The following is a 20,206-nucleotide window of genomic DNA, read 5'->3' as shown; positions in this document are numbered from 1 at the left end:
AAAAAAAGGCCTGTTTCTGTTTTCCAGTTTTAGTCTGAATTCAAACATTGTTTGCAGTTCCAAGAACTCTGTGGGTTTCATACTCTAGGTCAGTGGGTGGAGAATACTGGAAAAGGCCACTCCATCCTGTCCCCTCGTTCCGGTGGGCTGTAGGTCTCAAAATGATGACTTTAGTTTATAGCACAGTGAGCCACCTTTTCATTTAGAAACTGTTTAATATGCAACCTGTAGATGAGGTCCCGGGATACAACATTCCCTGTGTTTGTTCCTCACTTGGAGGTTGCTGTTGAAAAATTTGAATTTTGCTTCAGCACAGAAAGAGCTGTGGTCTGATTTTTACGGGTGCTGAAGAGCACAAAAGGATTAAGTCTCACTGACATTTCAGTAACACTTTGAAGAACATGGGAGAATAACTTGACTTTGTTATTATGTTATCTAAGCTCAGGTTATCCTCGTGCTTAGATCCAGTACTGGTCACCCTTTGAAGTGCCACCTGAATTGCTTTCTTTGGATTGAAGCCATCTGTGCATGGAGTGAAGCCCTGTGGGGCCACAGGACATGCTCTCAGTCTTTGGACATACAACTTGTAGGTCTGAAATGCTTCTGTGCAAATTGAGAGAAAACTTCCCTGCCTTTTTGTGCAAGAGAGAAGTTTTGGGAAGACAGCGAAGGAATAGCAGCAAGGAAAAGGAGGCAGCTTGAGTCCTGTTAATAACTAATGAGCTGTGTTAACCGAAGCTTGGATTAGCCCCTCTGGCAATATGGATCAATATCTCAAGTTAGAAGTACCATTATGCATAATGTCAGGATATAATGTATATTTAGGTTTATAGTAGACTATAAAAAGATAACTGAAATCAGCTCTGCAATGCAGACAGTCCTCAGCTCCAGAAAATCATACCTGAAATGGAACTCATGGCCCATTTTACAATGACATTCTTAAGGCATAAGTTCTTGCCTTGAGATATAGTTTCATGTGCATTCACTTACAGTCTTTGCACAAAAGGAGTGCTTAAGACAGTACTCGTGTACTCATAGTACACTTGTAGTTGTGAAAGGATAAGCTGCCAGTTTGGATGAAGTGGTTAAAAGGACCTGCATAAATGCACAGGTACCAGCATTGAGAATCTGTAAATGATCAAAGAATAACTGAGGAATTGAAGTAAGATGATATGCTTGCTGAGTGCTCCAAAGTTCCGTTGACTTCAGTGGGAGTTTTGGCAAAAGCTAGATGCAGGCTGGCCCCTTACTAACAGAACTGAGTGAAACAGTTTTGACTGTGACCATATTGATATTGCTTGTTTCAGGGTTTCAATGAAGTGTGCTGTGATTGGGATCTAGAAAGTGATTCCTAACTCACAGCATTTGTATCAAAAGGACCGTTAATATTGACATAGCTTCTGAATCTGCTCTGAATTGCAAACATAATGATACTGCATAGTTTTCTTCCACCAAAATTTTAGGAAATTTACCGTTTGTTTGCTTTCATTGTGAAAGTCAAGACATGTGATACCTTGAGAAATTTTTACATTAATGCTTCAGAAACACTTGAATTTGAAGCTCAAAGCAAGCTTCCAGGCTTGCAAAGCCATTTAGCCTGGAATGTATAATACAATACAAGGCAACAGTTTGCATAAATTTTTGCCAACTGAAACCACCAGGCACCACATAGATTGATGAAGGGCACGGCTCTGCCAGGTGCCAACGTGTCTTGTGAGTCATTGAGTGCTCAGCTCTTTCAGACCAACAGAACCAAGCAAAAAGACACTCAATACTTACCAAGATCAAGTTTCTAACAAGTAAAAGAATGTTTTCTGCTACATGTTTTGATTAGAAGAATAATTTCAAAAGAACCATTCTCAGGCAGTAAAATTAATAAAATTACCAAAGAACCAACATTTTTCCACATCACAGTGAAAGCAAAGCAAGCAGCTGAGCAAGCAGATAACAGGTTGTGTTCATTTGGAATTACAGCAGCATTTGATAGCAAGGCAGTGGCTGAAGTTCTATCAGATTTTCCACTATGTCACCATGAAAATCAACTGAAAACAGATATTGTTGTATATTTTCTGAGCCTCAGAGTCATTTGAAAATTTACACTTGATTAAGTAGTTTCCACTGAAAATAAATCAGTTATTATTACAGCCTTCTAGATAAAAAATCAACTTACGTTCAGCAGAACTATGTTTATTTGGGCTTTTATTACCTAGCAAACTTTGGTCCTTAGCATTAATTGCAATGCTTATTTTTCCATGTTTACAAAAAGCCTTATTTAAAAAATAAGCTGCAAAGAGTGAAGTGCTCATTCTTTGTGATCATGTGCTGAGTGTTCCTGAGGTAGACACACACGGCTAACAATTAGCTGGTAGTGCTTCAAGTATATGCTAGAAATAAACTATAATAACTGACTCCAGCCAACTACATGGGAGTGGAACCCTATTTGTGCTCTTGGATGCCTGTGGTGCTATGTATTATTTACTGGTACAGCACATGTCTCCAGTGCACCTCAGGCAAGTGGTATCCCTATTTTGACAAGAACCCCACCGCTTTCAAAATATGAAAGGCAAATAATTTGTTTTGTTTCAGTAGAGCTACAAGCTAAAAGGGAACAACACAGAAACATCTCAGCTCTCACTGAAATCTAGCCAGATCCCATTGGGCATCAAGCAGAATTCATCACCCCTAGAAATGCAGCAGCTTTTGCAACTGTGCCAGCAGCATGACACAGAGCAAGAGGAAGGAAGCACAGAAGAAACAACCATGGGTAATTAGAGCAGGCAAGACGTTAAGGTGATTACTCAGTTTGTAATATAACCAAAACACCAGACAGATGCAGCTATTCTTGTGACAAATGTCAACCAACATTTCATGGCATGCAGAAGTCAGCTCTCAGAGCCTCAGTACTGGGACTCACCTGCAGGAGAGCAGCCCAGCAGGGAAGCTGGCTGTTGTTGCATGACTGACTCAGGGTGAAGAATGTCATCTGCTGAATCACAAGTGCCACATCCTATGGTACTGTTTTTCTTTCCATGATTCCCCTGGCTGCCTGATACTAGTTAGATTGTAAGATCTTGGAAAGCTGGATATAACTAAACTCTTGGACCAACTTTGTGATCGGTGCAATACAGCCAGCATGGCTGGCTTTGCCTTTGGGTTGAAGCTGAACCATTAATTTCCTCTTGTCCATATAAAGGTAGGATTGGTAGATCTAATTGTGAAATATGCTCTTGTTTTCCATAAGCATCGCCTAGCATTCTTGTTTCACAGTCATTTAAGGAGCAGTCAGTGTTTCCATGACAAACTTTTCTCTCAGGGATTTATCATTTGCAATAAGAACATATTCTAACAGCAGAAATATACTCTGCATGAATTCTCTGGTGAAGGAAGATGAGTTTAACTGTCAGAAATTGCTAGACTCTCCCTAGTGGAGTCTCCTACTCTCTAATGGAGACTGGTTTGATAACACAGTAAGTCTTGTGCATCTTCCTTCTACGTGCTTACACAGATCTAAGTGGAAAAAGTAATATATATGACAGCTATTGGAAGCAGTCTAATCTGTGACAGAAACTGAATGAGCTTTCTGTAGATAACCAAGCCTTCTGCTGAGGCTAAAACTCTAATCCAGCCTTTCAGCAGTAGAAATTGCTCCTTCTCTCATTAACACGCTCACAAAATGGGATCTATTTTGTCAAAAGTATTTCTCTAAACAAAGCTAAGAGAATTATATCTGTATGATCCAGTGACACAGGTAGAGGCTGACTTAAAGTAAAGGCTGAAATTATTGATTTCTGAGACACAGAGCAACTTACTGAAACATATTCCAGAGTGCTAGAGTGTTTTAAAGGAAGAGCAGCAATTTTTCATTATTAAGGGAATAGTTGCAATACTAATCCTATATTTAATGTAACAAAACATTGATTCTTTCTACAGTAGTTACAAAAATTGTGTAAGACGTTTTATAAATACTTATGCATAGCAGGTGCACAATATTGCTTCAAGATGAAACTAAGATATAGGGTACAAAACAGATAGTGACAAAATAATTCCCAGTATTTTAACATTTTAATAATCCTTGGAGAAAATAGAGTTTGATAGAAAAGTGAAAAGAATAAAAGAGAAAGATCAGTAGGCATATTGAACCCATTTGTAGAGTTTATGCCTCTTAATTAAATTTTCTACTGCAGTTACCACAAACCCACATCAAATATTCCAAGAAGCTGCCATGCCCAACAGACTTAGCTGTAGGCCAACTGCATATGCCTGTGGGAATCAAAGAGGGAGGTTTTGGACAAGCAAGACTACCAACTTTTTTCTCCTCTCCTATTGAATTATCTGTGGGTATTCATAAACTGCAGTCATATCCAAAATAAAAATCCCACGTTCAACAACATCCATTGAAACTACACCTTGACAACAATTTTGGGTTTTTTTCCCTGCGTGGTCCATTTTATCTATAGAAATAGCAGAATAATAACACTTCTAGCTACTGAAAATGCTACACCACAGTTTATTAACTACTCAGGTGGTTTTAATATTTACACTCTGAGTGAAATGTAGTGAAGTGACTGCATTAAACCTTGCACTGCTCAGCCCTCCTCTTCACGTTGCATCTGTCAGTCCTGGTGCTTCAATCTGATTCCATAAATTATTACTAAGGGACCCATTTTTAGTGTAAAATAGCTGTATGTCATGGAAAAACTGCTACACAACATGGCATTCTGAAATTTACCTTCATTTTCTTCCGAAAAAGAGATGTTACAGTTCTTCGTATATTGGAATGGCAGCCTTCTTTGAGAGTTTTCTCCAGCTCAGTCACCAACCAAACAGTTCTACATGTTCAACTTCAGCAGGCTTTGATCAACTTATGGAGACCTTACTGGAACAATCTTTTTCATATGTTTGGCCTACAAGGCCAGAATTACCACAAGTTAGCTGTAGTGACTGGAAAATCACTTTGAATGCGTTTACAAAAGAACCTATAATATTTTCACACATGGAGACAAAAAAAAAGTAACAAACACACAATAACATAAAAGCACAAACCAACCAACCAACAAGGATACAGAAGGCTGCAAATCAAAGAGGTAGCTGTGTAGGTAAAGCTGTTGGACACATGGTTTGAAGAATCAGGACAAGCAGTGGATGCTCTCAGAGCCAGGTGCTGTGTTGGGACTGAATCAGAGTTGACTCATTTTTTTGTTTAACATTGAAGCTTGAGAGCCTGGAAGAGTATCAAGATGAAAAGAAAAACTGCAGCCTTTATTGAAAATAATTTTAAAACATACCACAGAGGTCTTAATTTTCAAGAAAGATTTCTTGAGAAATTTACCTTGGAGCCAAATTCCCCTTTCTGTATCACACACCTCTCTCTGTGGATTGCAAGTGGAAGAATATGCGTGCCTGGGGAAAAGATATGAGGAATGGTTTTAATTTTGTTAACTTAGACCTTTTTGTCAAGGAATTTATCTAAACCTACTCTTTTCCTATTGGACTCTCATTCCACTGGGCAGTCTGTTGACAAGTGTTCAAGGAAGTGGAGTCACCGAGGAATTTTTATAGGAGTTCTCCGTAATAATAAAAGACACCTTAATATCTAATCAATTTTTTCAGCTCATTTCCTTCTAGCCAAGGGAAACCTGAAAGTAACAGGAAAACATCATAAAACTGATAAGGAAGGTCTGTGTGCTCAAGGTTGAGCACATGAACCCATCTTTGACAGTCTGTGAAATCAGCCAGCTGTGAAGCTGGACTGTTAAAAGGTTTTATTTCCCCAAATTACGTATAAGGAGATGTTGCAGGCTTCCCACCTGCCCTTCCCAAGGGACCTTCTCTTCAGAGCAAAATTCACTTTAAATGCAGGCTTAGTAATAAGTCTTAAAGAGGCTTTATGCATGTGGTACCTATTACAGAATCTGGAAGCAGTGCTATTTCTCCTACAAGAGCTGCTTTGAAGCATAAGGCAAGAATTTGGGTCAAGCCTCATCCCTTTTACACTACAAAAGTACAATAGCCTGCACGCTTTGTGTGTTCTCAGGTCTCAGGACTGAGATGTATCCCCAAGATAAGAAAGTGCTGCACTCATTTTGCTGAAACAAACCCAAAGTAACAAACAAACCAGCTGATGATATAAACCACCCCTAACAATTTTCCCCATGCGGATGCTAGGCTGTTTCTTTAATACTCAAAACGGTGCTTAGTCACATTTAGTCCAAAAATGATACCAAGTGTCATTCTGTTTCAGATAAACAAATATCTCACAGTAATATCTTCTCAAAACTCAAGTCACTTTTAACCACTTTAGTTTATAGATACAAACAGCAGGAGTTCACATGCCTTTGGGCACTTAGAGCAAACAGCTTTTACTTCTTGTAAGGGGTCAACACACACTGATGCAGCAAAGTACTGTTGATGCAGAAAACTTTCTCATATTTAGTCAATGTATTACAACAGAGAAAAGCCATTTGGGAAAGGCTGTGTCTTAACAATTCAACTGCATTTCTTCAGCTCCACTGGCTCTGCAGTACAAAAAAGTCAGCAAAGGATTCTTTGCAGAAAAAGAAAATAAATTAGAGCTGAGAACTTCTAGGATATCGTTATTACTAGATTCACTTTAGACATTCCCATGAAGGAAAGGGAGAGGTTACAATAAAGGCTAACCCGGTAAATAAACAAAACACTGAATGTCCAGATCTGCAGCTGGTCACTAACCAGGGCAAAAGCAAGGTGCCAAGCCTCAGCTCAGCAGCCTGCTGCAGGACTCAAAATAGTAAGAATTTAGAAGTGTCTATAATATTTGGATTTTGTTCTGTCTGAAGTTGTTTTCTAAAACTTCTTAATAATTTGTTTGGGGTTCTGGAGGGGTTCTCTTCCTATTGATTTTAAAATACCTGCCAGTTTTCTTATAATTCTACTCCTCTATTAAGTACAAAGGCTGAATTTCCACAGACAACCCAAACATTATTGGTTTTTCTCATTCAAATGTCTTGAAGTTTGTAACAGCCTTGGTTTCAGTTACTTGAAAAGTGACGACGAGTGCATATGAATGAATGAACTGATACATAGTGCAGTGATGTTGTATTGGTAACCCACAACCCATTCACACTGCTGATCCTGTAAGATTATTAAGATATAAGGGAATTTTTCTATATCGTTCATTACTTACAAAAAAGAAAAAAGAGCATTAATGGACTGCAACATTTACAAAATCAAACTTTCAGAAATAAGGAAATCATATTTTTGCATTTGACCCAATTGCCTTAATTTTGACATTGTTTATTGAAGTTAGGAATAAAATTGAGAAGTTGCAGAATGAAGGATACGTGGGAAAGCCCAAGTTTCATACTTCCTAATTTCAAAGTGTTGATTTTGTAACCAGACTGAACTTAATCTGGGCCCCTGGGAAGACAGAGTCCACAGTGAAGGCAACTGAAGATCATACCAGAACACGCAAACACGACACTAAATTTAAGCTGGCTAGACAGAAAAATATCTGGCATTTCCCAAATTCAAAGCACTTGATTTTCCACTCATAGAAAGAAAGAAAAAATAAAGGAAGTGTGAGTTTCAAGTGTGTATTGCTAATTTGTATTTTAAAGAAAGCCTAAATTCCCCCCACCTCTTCTATATCAATGGGATTTCAGTTCTGACTGCTTGTAATTGCTCCACAGAAGCCAGCTGACAGAGAAAGCTCACTACTAGCCACACACACTGTGTGGAGAGAGCTGGTGGAAAAGAGGTCTTGGAGAAGGGCATAAGAGGGCGATGGACACAGCTGTTCCAGCATCCCATCAGACACTGGCTCACCCTGTGCCGCTGCACTGGCAGCAGTGGAGCTACAGGCACACTGGCTGTGGTGCTGCCAAGCTGTCACAGCTTTCCTCTGCTCCTCTGGATCTCTGGGATGCTTAAGATCTCTGGAAAAGCAGTTCTGTGGAACTCCTGCTCCCTCCTTTTTCTTCTACCACATTTGTATGTGCACACCCTTCTCATAGCTATTTCAAAGACCTGTTGGAAGCAAAAGAGATGTTAGAACTTCTCAGGATGGAGTAACAAGTTTTTGTACAAAAATGGGTCAGGGCTTCCAGATGAGCAGGTGGCACAGCTGCCACCTCAATGATTAAAGCAGTGTCAGGTATAGCCTACTTCAGTGCACTGGGTTCAATGAAAATTTCCTCCTGTGTTTTAGCCTTTCCTCCAGTGTACACCCACATATGGGGTGACCACTGCTGGTCCAGATTATCCGAATAAAAATGCTACCTCTGACTACAGGATGACAGGAATCCTAGGCAACTCTGTTATCCAGATTTCCTGAATGAATCAGAATTTTAAATGCGCAAATGAATGCTGAACATCTGCCACATCTTTTACAGGAAGGAAAAAAGAATAATGCCATCATAATAGCACATTTCGCTCTCAAGAAGCTTTGATGTCAGGAAACGAAGTATCCAAGTACAGCTATTTTTCTAACTTGTTCACCTTTGGGGGTTGCCAGAAGGAGGTCTTTTTTGTCTCATAGACCACTACAAAGTTTAGAAATGGAGAACAAGTGATCATCCGCGTGACTATTCTGTGAAAGTTCTGGATTTTCCAAATGTCAGTTTACAGTCACATGTTTATTCATTTTTCCAGTCAGTGAGTATTATAAAAATAAAAGATAGAGAAACAGAGGTTATGCTAATAGCTCCCAAGTGACTATCAACAGCATTGCGCAGTTTTGATCTCTGATGCAGATGGTGGTAGATTCTCTCAGGAAGCTGAAGAGGACACAGTTCTTAGACAGAGTTGTGGAATGATGTAGAAGACAACAATCTGCAAAATTATTATTGAATCATAGAATCATAGAATGGCGTGGGTTGAAAAGGACCATAAAGATTATTCAGTTTCAACCCCACTGCCATGGGCAGGGTCGTCAGCCACTAGACCAGGCTGCCCAGATATGGTCTGTATGGTCTATAAAGCCATATCAGCTACTGATTTTTAAGGAGTTATTTGAATTACTGGTAGCTTTCACCATGTTCTCACACAGACACCAGCCCTAAGAGGCAGTAGGAAACTGTCAACGGAGCTGAAAAGCCCTTAGGTGAGCCAGTACATCTATAGCTTTTAAACTGAAAAAACTACCAAATTTTTGATCTGTCAGAATTATTCTGTAGTTGAGGATTGACATTTAGACTGTTCTTCTTTTTAATTAGATTTTCTGTCTTAAGAAAAATCAAATCAAATTAGTAAAATTCTGTGGAATTGTCTGAGAACAATGGCCTATTTTATGGCTCTGCAGCATGATTCACTGAACTGAACTATGCAACAGGTAGTATTCAAGTGGTGGAATAAATTCCATTGCTTCCTTGTTGGGATGTTGACATTAGATAAACTGTTTGTAAACATTAAATGTAACAAGCCTTCTTTGTGATTTCCCCTTCTACAAACTTCAGGAATTTCAGCACCAAACATAATACAGATTTATGAGCCATGACAAACTGCAAACATTAAAGGACACAAAATTGAACTGCTGGGTTGTCTTCTGCTTAAATCTTGCAATCTTTACATATAATTTCTTTTTTGAATGCAGCCTGCATTTTTTTTCTTTCTGCTTTCCAAAGTAGGTGAAAGGCAATCACTCGGAATGGAAGGACCTTTGGTAAGTCCACACTTAAGTTCTTCTGTATATACCTTTTCACACTGTGAGTTTATGCCTTTGTGTAGAAGTGAACCAGGTGAAGAGGGGGACTGGGCTCTGTATTTACACATTCTGTTTTTCATGTTATATAATTCACAAGGATTTAGTACAAAGCTGAGAAACACCGATGTGCTTTTTTGCTTTTCCATCACAAATCTTTAACTCTTCACTGTCCTTCTGAAAGTGCGCCTTCAAAACTTCTTCTCTGGAGTTTTACTCTTTCATTCAAAGACCCACTGGGGAAGCTTACTCTAGTTCTGTAGATACTCCCCATGTTTTTCTCTCTATCTGATCTCCACAGAAAGGCAGCTTGGGATACTCTCTGTTGTTCTCATCTCTTTTCCAATTTCAGCATGCACCTTTCTCAGACCTCATGTCACGTGCCTCTGCAGTGTAAAAAGTGGGAATAAAAGAGCTATCTGGCTTTACTATTGTCATTCATCATGGAATTTATGTTTACCCCAGATAGAGGTACAAAGTCAAATGCTTTACAGAAATCTATTACAATTAATGCTCCACCCTCTGAAAACATGAGATACTTCAGGGAAAGGAAAAATACAGATAAAACTCATTTTGGACCCGAACTTTTCTTGGGAGTAATTGCGTAAGCAATACTGTGGCACTGAGCTTGAACTCTTCAGCTTTTCTGGATCCAAACTGACTCACATAGAATTATCTTAGCTCTCTCTTTAACCAGTGCACTGGCTGTTTTGCAAACCAAATCATCTTCTCATGCATGATGGGGAAATGACTCTTTCCTTTATCAAACTGGATGTCTCATCAAAAAGGATATTCAGGCAAAATGTTGAGGTTTTGTTCCAAATAATTGAGTTCAGTTTTTTCTTGACAAAGACTTTACAGAACATCAAAACAGACCAACCAAAGTCACTAATAAACACCCAACCAACATCTCAGTCACCTCCTTCCATGAAAAACAGTGATGATACTAAAGCCACCAACTTAAATAGCTGAGGAGTTTGTCAAGAACACTGCATGCTGCAACAAGATAAAATCATTTTACCTCAGGATTGTTATCTAGTGTAAAGGAGTAAACCAAGAAACCTGCATCGTTATGTGCCAAAAGAGTTCACCGGTGAGAACTGCAGTGTTTCAGGATGAAGGTTGCTCTCTGTGATGCACGGTGCCATCACTCAGCTTTTGGGATACAAGATGTAGAACTGTTTGGCATTTGTGCCTACAATTGATAGAAAGTTGTGGATACTTTAATGCGCTGTTTTATTAATACAGCCACATGCATTAAGTATGCTGAAATAAATACATAGCGGAATGCATAATGAAAGAACTAGCAGGCTGTATAATTAGCATAACTGGCCCCCAGAACAAGTTAGTTGGTGCATTTTCACTCACTGGACATAGTTAAATAAAAAATATACATTTTTGTACATGAAACTTCCCAGCACCACCTGCAGCTGTGAGCAGGAATCACTCGGTGACATTGCAAGGCTTCTGTTACGTAGGAGGTCAGCAGGGATCATCATAATGATCCCTTCTTGTTTTAAAAGCTGAGAATGCTATATGTAATCCCTGTAATTAATCTAACTCCATAGGCTTCTATTTACAAGTCCGTTATTTTGGCTGTCTGTATCAGGAGAAATAACTAGTTGCAGCCAGTCAGAGTTTATTGAAAATAGGGAATTACTATTTGGAGCGAAGTCTGTTTCTAAAAAGCCTGCTGTATAAGTCTCTGCTCTCTGGAAACGCCAGAGTTGATCTCTATGACACATCCTATTTGCCGAAAGTTTACGGTAGATTGACTCATGCAGTTTTATGTTGTGCTCTGTTTAAAATACTACTTTTTTTTTTTTGGTTGAGTGGTAGCTGTTTCAGTGGTTACCTTTTGGTTTGATGGTTTGTTTTTATAGGGCAGAGAAAGTTTACCCAAATTACGAGCAGTTGCCAGTACTGCCTGAAGAAAAATGTCATCCTGACATTGATTTCTTTGGGGAATGAATCATGCAGCTATACAACTTATAGTAATGCTGTCTGTCTAGATTTGTGATCTTTTTTCTTTCTTCTAGTGCAACGCTTGTCACTTGTAACAATGCGTGATGTCTGTCTTAAGCATATTTATAGTTTACCCTGTGTTTACTAACAGTTCTGCTCTGTGTCATTCCTGTCTGGCGTATGCATCATCAGTAGTTTCATTTCAGGATGGAAACCTGTAATTTCACGTTATATTTTGTCCATATGCATCATTTTTGTGGCTATCTTTTAACCATTATGGGGCATTAAAAGGAGGACTTCTTAATGATAGAAACCATAACATGTCCCAAATATAGCAGAACAGGCATAATCATAGACAGAAGTTTAGAGGTATCTTTGGTTTTGACAATTAATGACTGCCTGCATTAAAGTTTTAATCCATTGCATCACATAAAAAACCACGGACAAAAAGCAATGGCACATTCCTTCAGAGTTCCCTTGAGCTCAGCTAATCCAAAGGAAATCAAAATGGCCAAACCTTTAAATCAGCACAAAAAGAAAACCTAAGTAATGAATACAGTTTTATGGATTACTTCAGGTCAGATCCTGCTCTCTTGAAGTGCTCCACTTAGGAGGAAAGACTGAGCAATAAAATCAAAGTAGCAGATGTTTCTAGTCTGGTTTTAACCCCATGTAATTAGAATAACAGACAAATAATAACTTCTCATTTTCCCATCCCTGTTTTCCTTTCAAGATTGCTTGATTTTATTTTTTTTCTTGCTCCATTATTGTGTGCTGTTGTTATTTATGAATTGCTGGTTCATACAAATATATGGAGATATGAATCCATCATACTTCTACCGTGATGTTTAGGACCTTCCAGTCAATAAATGTCAACTCTTGTCTCCTAGGAGAACAGTGGCTCAGAATTTAGGATGTGCCTCCATCACTCTCCCCACCACAACATGAAGAGACACTCACTGAACGCATACACGTGGCATGGGATGACAGCAGGGATGGTCATCGCATCTGATGGAGTCAGCAGAGAGTGGCACCAAGGTCCTGGCATCCACACACAGGGAAGACTCACAGTGCATGACTCATTCCTCACCACAGATCCTCCTTAGAGGAAAGCACGTGCTGTCTGTGAATAACTTCCTAGTGCTAACAGGCAGTCATTCCTTTCCAGATAGATTCAGTCTAGAATTTAAAAATAAAAATAAAAACAAAAATAAAAATAATTGCAGAAAAGAGGCCAGTTTCAGCTGGAGAACTGGCATAGAAGCAACCAGCAGGATGCCAATCTAAATCCACTCGCAGTGCTCATCTGTACCCTCATTAAGTTGGCTTCCCACTCCTGTGAGCAGGCACCATGCCATCCTATGGCATGGGCATCGGAGCAGGGAGCCGAGCAATCGTGCACAGACACTGAGCAAGCAAGGCAGGAGGCCAAGCCCAGCGACAGGAATGCTGCAGCATGGCTGGAGTCTCTGCACAGATTCAACAGTTAATGGACCATGTCAGCAGCATGAAGCTCGAAGTACCTCCGAGCTCAGCCAAGCAGTCTCCTCCATTGCCTGAAGTCGTTCCTGTCAACAAGAGATGAGGGCATAAATTGCGCAAGAAGAGGGAAGAGAGGAAGAAGAGGGATGGGAGATTTCTCAGTGGTGGACCGTGCGATCAAGTTCTGCTTTCCCTTTGCATGGTCCTTGTTCTTGTGATCAGGCTGTTGGTCTTTGGAAAGAAAATATATCTGATATATGATGCAGCACTGTGAATACTTGCATAGCAAATCTCTTCTGCACTATAAAAACAGGGACCAGTTGACATTAAAGGCAGCTTTTTAACCATTAACCCAGCTCTTCACAACTTCAGCTTTATTCTGAATTCCTTCTGCCTAGTGATGGCCTAAGGGTAAGACCTTTTCCCTATAGCATAGGACAAAACCCTGCCAGGATCAACTGTTTAACCCCACCACATGTTGCCCTGACCAAACTGCAAACACCTAGCAGGGTGTGACAATTTCCTATCCCTTGGTCTGAAAGTGACTGTGAACATTATAACAAAGTTGGAAACTCCAAAACACTTGAAGAAATGACAGTGCTACATAATGCTTTTCTGATAGTGTTGGACAAAGTCCAACATTGTCCTTGGAACTGATTTAATGTTATTTCTAAAGCCATAAATTCCTTTGAAGACTGTCATAAAAGCCCACATATTAAACAAAGCCATGCACCAGATTTTGGTGATGAGAAATAGTGGGCTGATTTATGAGCCTTTCTTCTGTATCTGTGTTGCTACGGCCAGAGAGAAGAGAGATTAAAAAGCAAAGCACCCAAGCATATGTCACTTTCTATGTGGGGACGAGATAAATGCAAACTTGAAGTTAGGAGAAAAAATGCCTTGGAGAAAAATGCTGAAAACTCAGTAGTTCACAACACGTTCCCATCAATGGCACAACAATTGCTACTAAGAAATCTTTCTGTAAGCCCTGTAGCTCAAATTTATCCTTGCCAGGGATGGCTGAGCAGCAGTTCCAAGTGACATGTTTTACTCCAAACGGTAGAAGTCACAGCAGCCCTTTTAGCCAGTCCAGGGTAGTGATGTACTTTATATGCTAACCTATTTTTAAACTAAAATCCTGTGCTAATGGCTCCACACTGCATGGGCAAACAAGTATCTACAGTTCAGAGATTTGCATATGAAGTGGGGACTGGAATGCAGCCTTCCATTTCTCAAAGCTCAACAGTCAAATACTACAGAGGTGCAAGCAATAATCACAGAATCACAGAATGGCCAGGGTTGGAAGGGACCTCAAGAATCATGAATCTCCAACCCCCCTGCCACATGCAGGGCCACCAACCTCCACATTTAATGCTAGACCAGGCTGCCCAGGGCCCCATCCAACCTGGCCTTGAACACCTCCAGGGACGGGGCATCCACAGCCTCTCTGGGCAGCCTGTTCCAGCACCTCACCACTCTCTCTGTAAAGGACTTCCCCCTGACATCCAACCTAAATCTCCCTTCCCTCAACTTAAAACCATTTCCCCTTGTCCTGCAGTTATCTACCCTTTCAAAGAGTTGACTCCCCTCCTGTCTCTAGGCTTCCTTTAGGTACTGAAAGGCTGTGATGAGGTCACCCCGCAGCCTTCTTTGCTCCAGGCTGAACAAGCCCAGCTATTTTCCTTTTCTAATCTCTCTTCCTTACACAAAACCTGGAGTTGTAAAATGTCTAATTTGTTTAAGTTTAACATTTAATTTGTCAAGTTTAACAATACTGCTTTCTGAGTATGGACCAGGTGAAGGTTTTTTTGTCAAGCAGAAAGTATGCCACTTTCATCACCCTCCTCCCCTTCACTGCCAAACAGTCTGGCAGCCAATACAATAAGTAGGAAGGTGGGAGAATGAGGTTCAAATTTTTCTTTTACTTGCCAGAAACACACCCACACAGACATGAAACCAACATTACGATACATGTTACACAATACTGTGCATCCCCAGACACCAAGGAAGCAGTACAGAAGGTAGGAGAGAGTTCACTGAGCAGGACAGCAGATGTCTGCACACATTTGGTAGCAGGCTTCACGCAGTGAGCAGAGCAGGGGCTCTTAGAGCAGCAAGGCAGTCCCTCAGAAGCAATAGGCAGCCTCTGCCGTCACTGGAGGTGTTCAGCAGGACAGCAGAAAAAACATCATGAATGCCTGTTTCAAACTGTGAACATATTACATGCCCATGGGCTAAGAAGGAGGTCTTCAAGATTGCTCTGGCCTCCTGTGGATCCTTTTTATTATGCCCCCTCCTGCTAGCTTCCTTGTAGCCTTGCCTTTGCCTTTTTCCAGAGAGTTCATGAATCCTCCAGGGCAGGTAGCTGCTCCCTAGTTTCCTGGTTTCATTTGTCTCTTTTTTTGCAAAGTGCTGAAGAAAGTGGAAAAAGCTGCTTGGCTCTAGCTGTGTTTGGAAAGTATGTGGCCGAGTTTGAAGTGAAGGGAGGGGAGAGGGGAAGAAATACTCCGTAAATCTATATGATCTATAAATATGTGTTCAATTAGAAGGTCAAATGAGTAATGCAACTGCCACAGCTGAATAAGAGGAGCAGAAGACTAAGAACTGAGACCCCCTATAGGACTATAAGCTTGTGCTTTTAAGTTTTGTCAGTGCTCAAGACAAACAGGTTTCATACGAAATGCACAGGTCAGCACAGGACCTGGGTACCATTTATTCACATGCATTGTACCCTGGGCACAAGCTTGATGTTTGCCTTCTCCTCTGAATGTCTCCTACCATCACACAGCTTTCTCTGCAGCACCCTAAAGAGTTCACCACTTCATGAAAGCGTTGATAGTGAGCTGGTGAGCAAGGTTCAGTTTTGCACGAACAGAAGACTTCACACTAGGCTTCACCAGTGCGCTTCAAAATCAGTCACTCTTCTGTTTTCTTAAAATGTTGAAGAGAACAACATCAACCTTTTTTGTTTTGCCATGATGGAGAATATTCCTATTTTCTTGCAGCAACTCATGCTCAGTTTTTCTGCTAAGCTAGAAGCTTAGAAAGCAGATGCAAAAGACTGCATGCCAGTTCTATTTCAGTTCATATAAATGTGTTTAGGTCTGTTTCTAAATATAAGTACTTCCATTAGTCATGCAATTCCCTGTTTAATTGCTTGCATTAATTTTTTTAGAGAGCAGCCTCAAAGCAGCACGGGAAGGCCACAGCTGGGTAGGACAGAAATGTGATTCCAGGCTGAACATCACATTTGGCTCTCCTTTCTTCAGCCCAAAATACCAATCCTAGAGTTAGCACTGAGGATATTTGAAATTCAGAGACTAAGCACTACAACACAAGGCATTATATGATCTCTAGAAGGAGTGTAGGAGAGTTTTAAAAGACAGAAATGCCTGAGATAAGAGTGTAAAAATCCAAGGCCGGGTAAATGACCACAATCTCTCATGTGTAAACAAACAGTTAAATTTGTGTCAGGGAGCAGCGTGCTCAGTTTTCTGAAGAAGACATGTTTCCCAGAAGGAATTACATAAATATTTATGAAAAAGAAGCAGGAAATATTTTCCCAGGGTAGGGCACTGTTCAGCACTACATCAGGTCAGCAGAAGCCGGGGTTTATTTTGTCAGTCTTCCCCTGGAACTGAATCATTACCCTCCTGTTTGCAAAAATCTGTTCTGACACAGGAAAAGGCTGCACTTAGATAAACACAATTACAAACCACACTGAGTATTTCACTTTCTATCGCATCTCTAAATACATATCTGAATGCCTTACTTTTTTGGATAGATTCTCTGAGTGATTGTATGGAAAATAACAATAGGTATCTGTCTCAGGCTTCTCAGGAAGTCTAATGCCCTATGAGTAAAGTCAAAGGCATCTTCAGTAAAATTAAAGCCAGCAGACTAACTGTCAGAGAAGTATTCTCATGTGTTTAAAACACATGAGCCAGTAAATTTTTGCAAAGAGCAAAAAAAATTGGAAGCATGAAGATATAATGCAGTACTACCTGAGTAAGCAGAAGTTGCATGTAGTTGAGGGATGTTTAAAAAACAAGGTACAGTGTCTGTTTAGCACCTCACAAGGAGCCCAGAAGCTCTCTCAATCTATGGTCTGACCAAGATCCTTCTGAGATTTTGGTACAGAGCAGCCATCTCGCTCCCTGGGCACCAGCTGTCTCCACATCCCTCCTGGCTTGTAGCACACAAGCTCTTCCAACTGGAATCTGGTCAGCTTTGCTGTTTAAAAGGTAAAAAGATGAAAGCATAGACAAGAGGAGTAAAGGAGAGGTAGAGCACCGAAAAAGACACTGTCAGACCCAAGTTTCTCCAGAAGAGCCATCCCTGAGGCACACCTGGGAACACTCAAGACCATTCCTCAAGATACCAAACTCAGCAAACTCACTTGCAGGAAACCAGTGGCACATCTATTTCTACATTGCTGGTGCTAACAAAGCACCTCAAATATTCAAGGAAAATTGCCCCAACTCATTACTGTCCTTTCAGCTCTGTTCACTGAACATAGAAGCAAGGAGATTTTGGAGAATTATTATCTTTGTTCATTTCTTTTTTGTAGCCATTTGACAGCACATTAAGGTCCAGTCATTGCTTATGCCTTATTCAGAGGAGTAACAGTGGTGAAGCCTGTATTTATGGGATCAAGGAGACAGTGCAAGGTGTCAAAACTAAAACTGATTTTATAAAATAGCCTTAGGTTTACTTTTCCCCCTACATTTGGCAAACTACATGGTACTACTTTTCCTCTTTCGTTCTCTCTAAGCTTTGCCATCATGATAGATGCATCTACTATGACTTCATGATACAGTCCGAATCACCGTGATCAGTTTGTCATACAAGGAGAACAAAAAGCCATGTAGGAACCCAAAGCAGAGAAATGTTACCCTTTTTTTTCTTTTACTTCAGATGCCTCCGGGATTATTCAGTATAGTGAGGAACAGAAAAGTTCTCCTTAATACTATATTGGGGGTAGAAAGTATGCCAGCAGACTTCCAGCAGTTCTGGTTGGATCAACGAATGGTAATAGGCAGCATGTATTACCATGGAATTCAGTGACATAGGGTCAGGAACTGTATGAATTATTAAAATTTGCTGTAGACCTGTTTGCCTTTTGATGAACACTATTTCAGGATGTTGTCTGTACTACTCCTTCTATCTATTGTAATTTAACAACTACCATCTGAATATCCAAGCGGAGGCAGAACAACTTACCATGGAAGTACTTGAGATCCAAGGAGGAATAAAGGTTATCTGTCTGCTGCATGACTCAAAGCAACAGAATCATTCAGGATTTTCCTTTCTGCCTTCTGAAGGTTCTTGTAAAACTTTTACACCTTAGGAAATGTTTGTTTTATGTCTTTTACGTCTGGACAACACTGCCTAGTTTGTTTTTCTCTCTTGCTTACAGACACTTCCCAAAGCCTGATTCAATAAGAATTAACATGCACAATAGGCAGTGTGCCTCATTAAATCTCCATCAGTGCTGAGGCTGCTTGAGGATTTTTCGATGAAACTGGTTTGATAAATATTGATTTGCCAAAATCCAAGCTTTTGTGCTAGCATTATGTTGTGATGGATTTCCTGTTAAGGCCGATTCCCAGCCTCAGGATAGGATTTCTGGTCCAACATACAGGAAGACATAACTGATTATCAAACAGCCCAGTAATAAGACTATATATCCTTAAGGCTGTAAAAAACTAGTTTGAATTATGGAGAGAAAAAAATTGATCTCCTACTTTTTAAGTAGCTTTTGTATGTATTAAACTTTATTAGTCACTATGTATTTAGGGTTTTTGTGACTTTCATGGAGGAAAAAAATGGTAGGGATTTGATTTCATTTCTAATGTGGAATGAGAACATTCGAAAATGATTGTTAACAACAGTAGTATCAAAAAAAGGCTATCTGTTTTGTCCCGGTCAGTAAATTAACTGGTTAAATGACTAGTTTCCTCCCTTATTTAAACATATCCCCCTTTATCACTGATAAATAACAAAAACTCTGAAGTCTCACAGTATTGTGGAACAGATAGCATCATTCACGTCATTTTGGCAACATTTCCCAAAATGCCTCCTCCAAAGCTAAGTACACTAGCTTCCCACTCCTACACTCTCTCTATTCTTGCTCTTACACTGACCTTCTGGTCACAAAATGGAAAGTGAAGAGAAGAAGAAGATAAATAAAGCAGATTTACAGTGTACAAGTCAGAGGCACAGTGCCCAGCGCAAATCACAGAGGAACAAGTTTATTCTTGGTACAGCGCTATCCATCTCTAATCCCAGCATTCACTTCTGTAGCTGTGGTGTATCTGTTATCAAGGCCACATTTGAAGGTGTTAGTTATATTACATTTTTTAGGGATGAGACCACTATTTATTGATGAAAACTACTGTACATAGTTCAACAAAAGAGTTTTGAAAAGTGAAACAGACTGTGACCAGGATAGAAAGAAAGAGGGAGAGGAGCCTCTTGACCCTTCCTTGGGCTCTGGCCAAATTTCATCCCACATAAGAGCTTGAAATCAAAGCCTTTCTGCAATACCTTTAAGAAAAGTTAGCCACTTTCACACCAGTATTGCTACTTTTTCTGTCTACTGACAGACTAATGTGTGAAACTAAGGAACTAATATTGTCTAAAATAATGAGAAAGGCATCTCAAAAGCTATTATTACGGGAAATACATTTTTTTTATCTGAGATGGAAAACAAATACACGCGCTAAAAGTACTCAGGCAGTACTAAAGAGTTGCCCTGCTTCATTCTGTAAGAAATCAGAAGTTAATGAAATTCCTGGACAGATTATAAACAGTCATCTCTTTTATGCTTCCCTGTTACCGTGTTCTTAATAAGGAAAAGCTGGAGGCTGCTCTAGGAGGAGATTTCACATGGATGGATAGCTGTGACAGTTCCTTCCAAAACGATACATATTGGTGTTGCATGCTACTCATTCCTCTATGCTTGAGGGCTCCTACTCCTACTTTCAAAGTCCCAGCATCCTGCTGAAAAATTGACAGCTAACTCATGCAGATTTGAAACAGTGACATCTTCCATGGCAACCCAGAAAAAAAAGGCAAAGA

The 20,206-nt window shown here is 40.0% G+C and overlaps 1 protein-coding gene across 9 annotated transcripts in view; it reads right to left on the bottom strand.

Moving 5' to 3' along the window:
* The window catches only part of TNFRSF11B (TNF receptor superfamily member 11b), a 100,644-nt gene that overhangs the window by 42,997 nt on the left and 37,441 nt on the right, over positions 1–20,206 (bottom strand). For 2 of the 9 annotated variants that reach the window (XM_042809130.1, XM_042809132.1), the window contains 3 exons: positions 7,804–8,004; positions 5,330–5,400; positions 4,730–5,221 (listed from right to left, as the gene is read on the bottom strand). The exons of 2 other annotated variants lie outside the window; for them this stretch is intronic. In XM_042809130.1, coding sequence (XP_042665064.1) covers positions 4,730–4,735 — 6 coding nt within the window. In that variant the 5' untranslated portion in view covers positions 4,736–5,221; positions 5,330–5,400; positions 7,804–8,004. Of the gene's footprint in view, positions 1–4,729; positions 5,251–5,329; positions 5,401–7,803; positions 8,005–10,738; positions 10,872–12,601; positions 12,821–20,206 lie in introns of all 9 variants that reach the window. 5 more of the 9 variants (XM_042809129.1, XM_042809135.1, XM_042809136.1 and 2 more) reach the window with 5 other exon arrangements.

This window comes from Centrocercus urophasianus, unplaced genomic scaffold (assembly GCF_019232065.1).
Source record: "Centrocercus urophasianus isolate 14NV4802_14NV808 unplaced genomic scaffold, USGS_Curo_1.0 seq_11, whole genome shotgun sequence".
NCBI classification, from domain to species: Eukaryota; Metazoa; Chordata; class Aves; order Galliformes; family Phasianidae; genus Centrocercus; species Centrocercus urophasianus.
The sequence above is the reverse complement of the archived record's forward strand: the minus strand, read 5'-3'. Positions and strand labels throughout refer to the sequence as shown.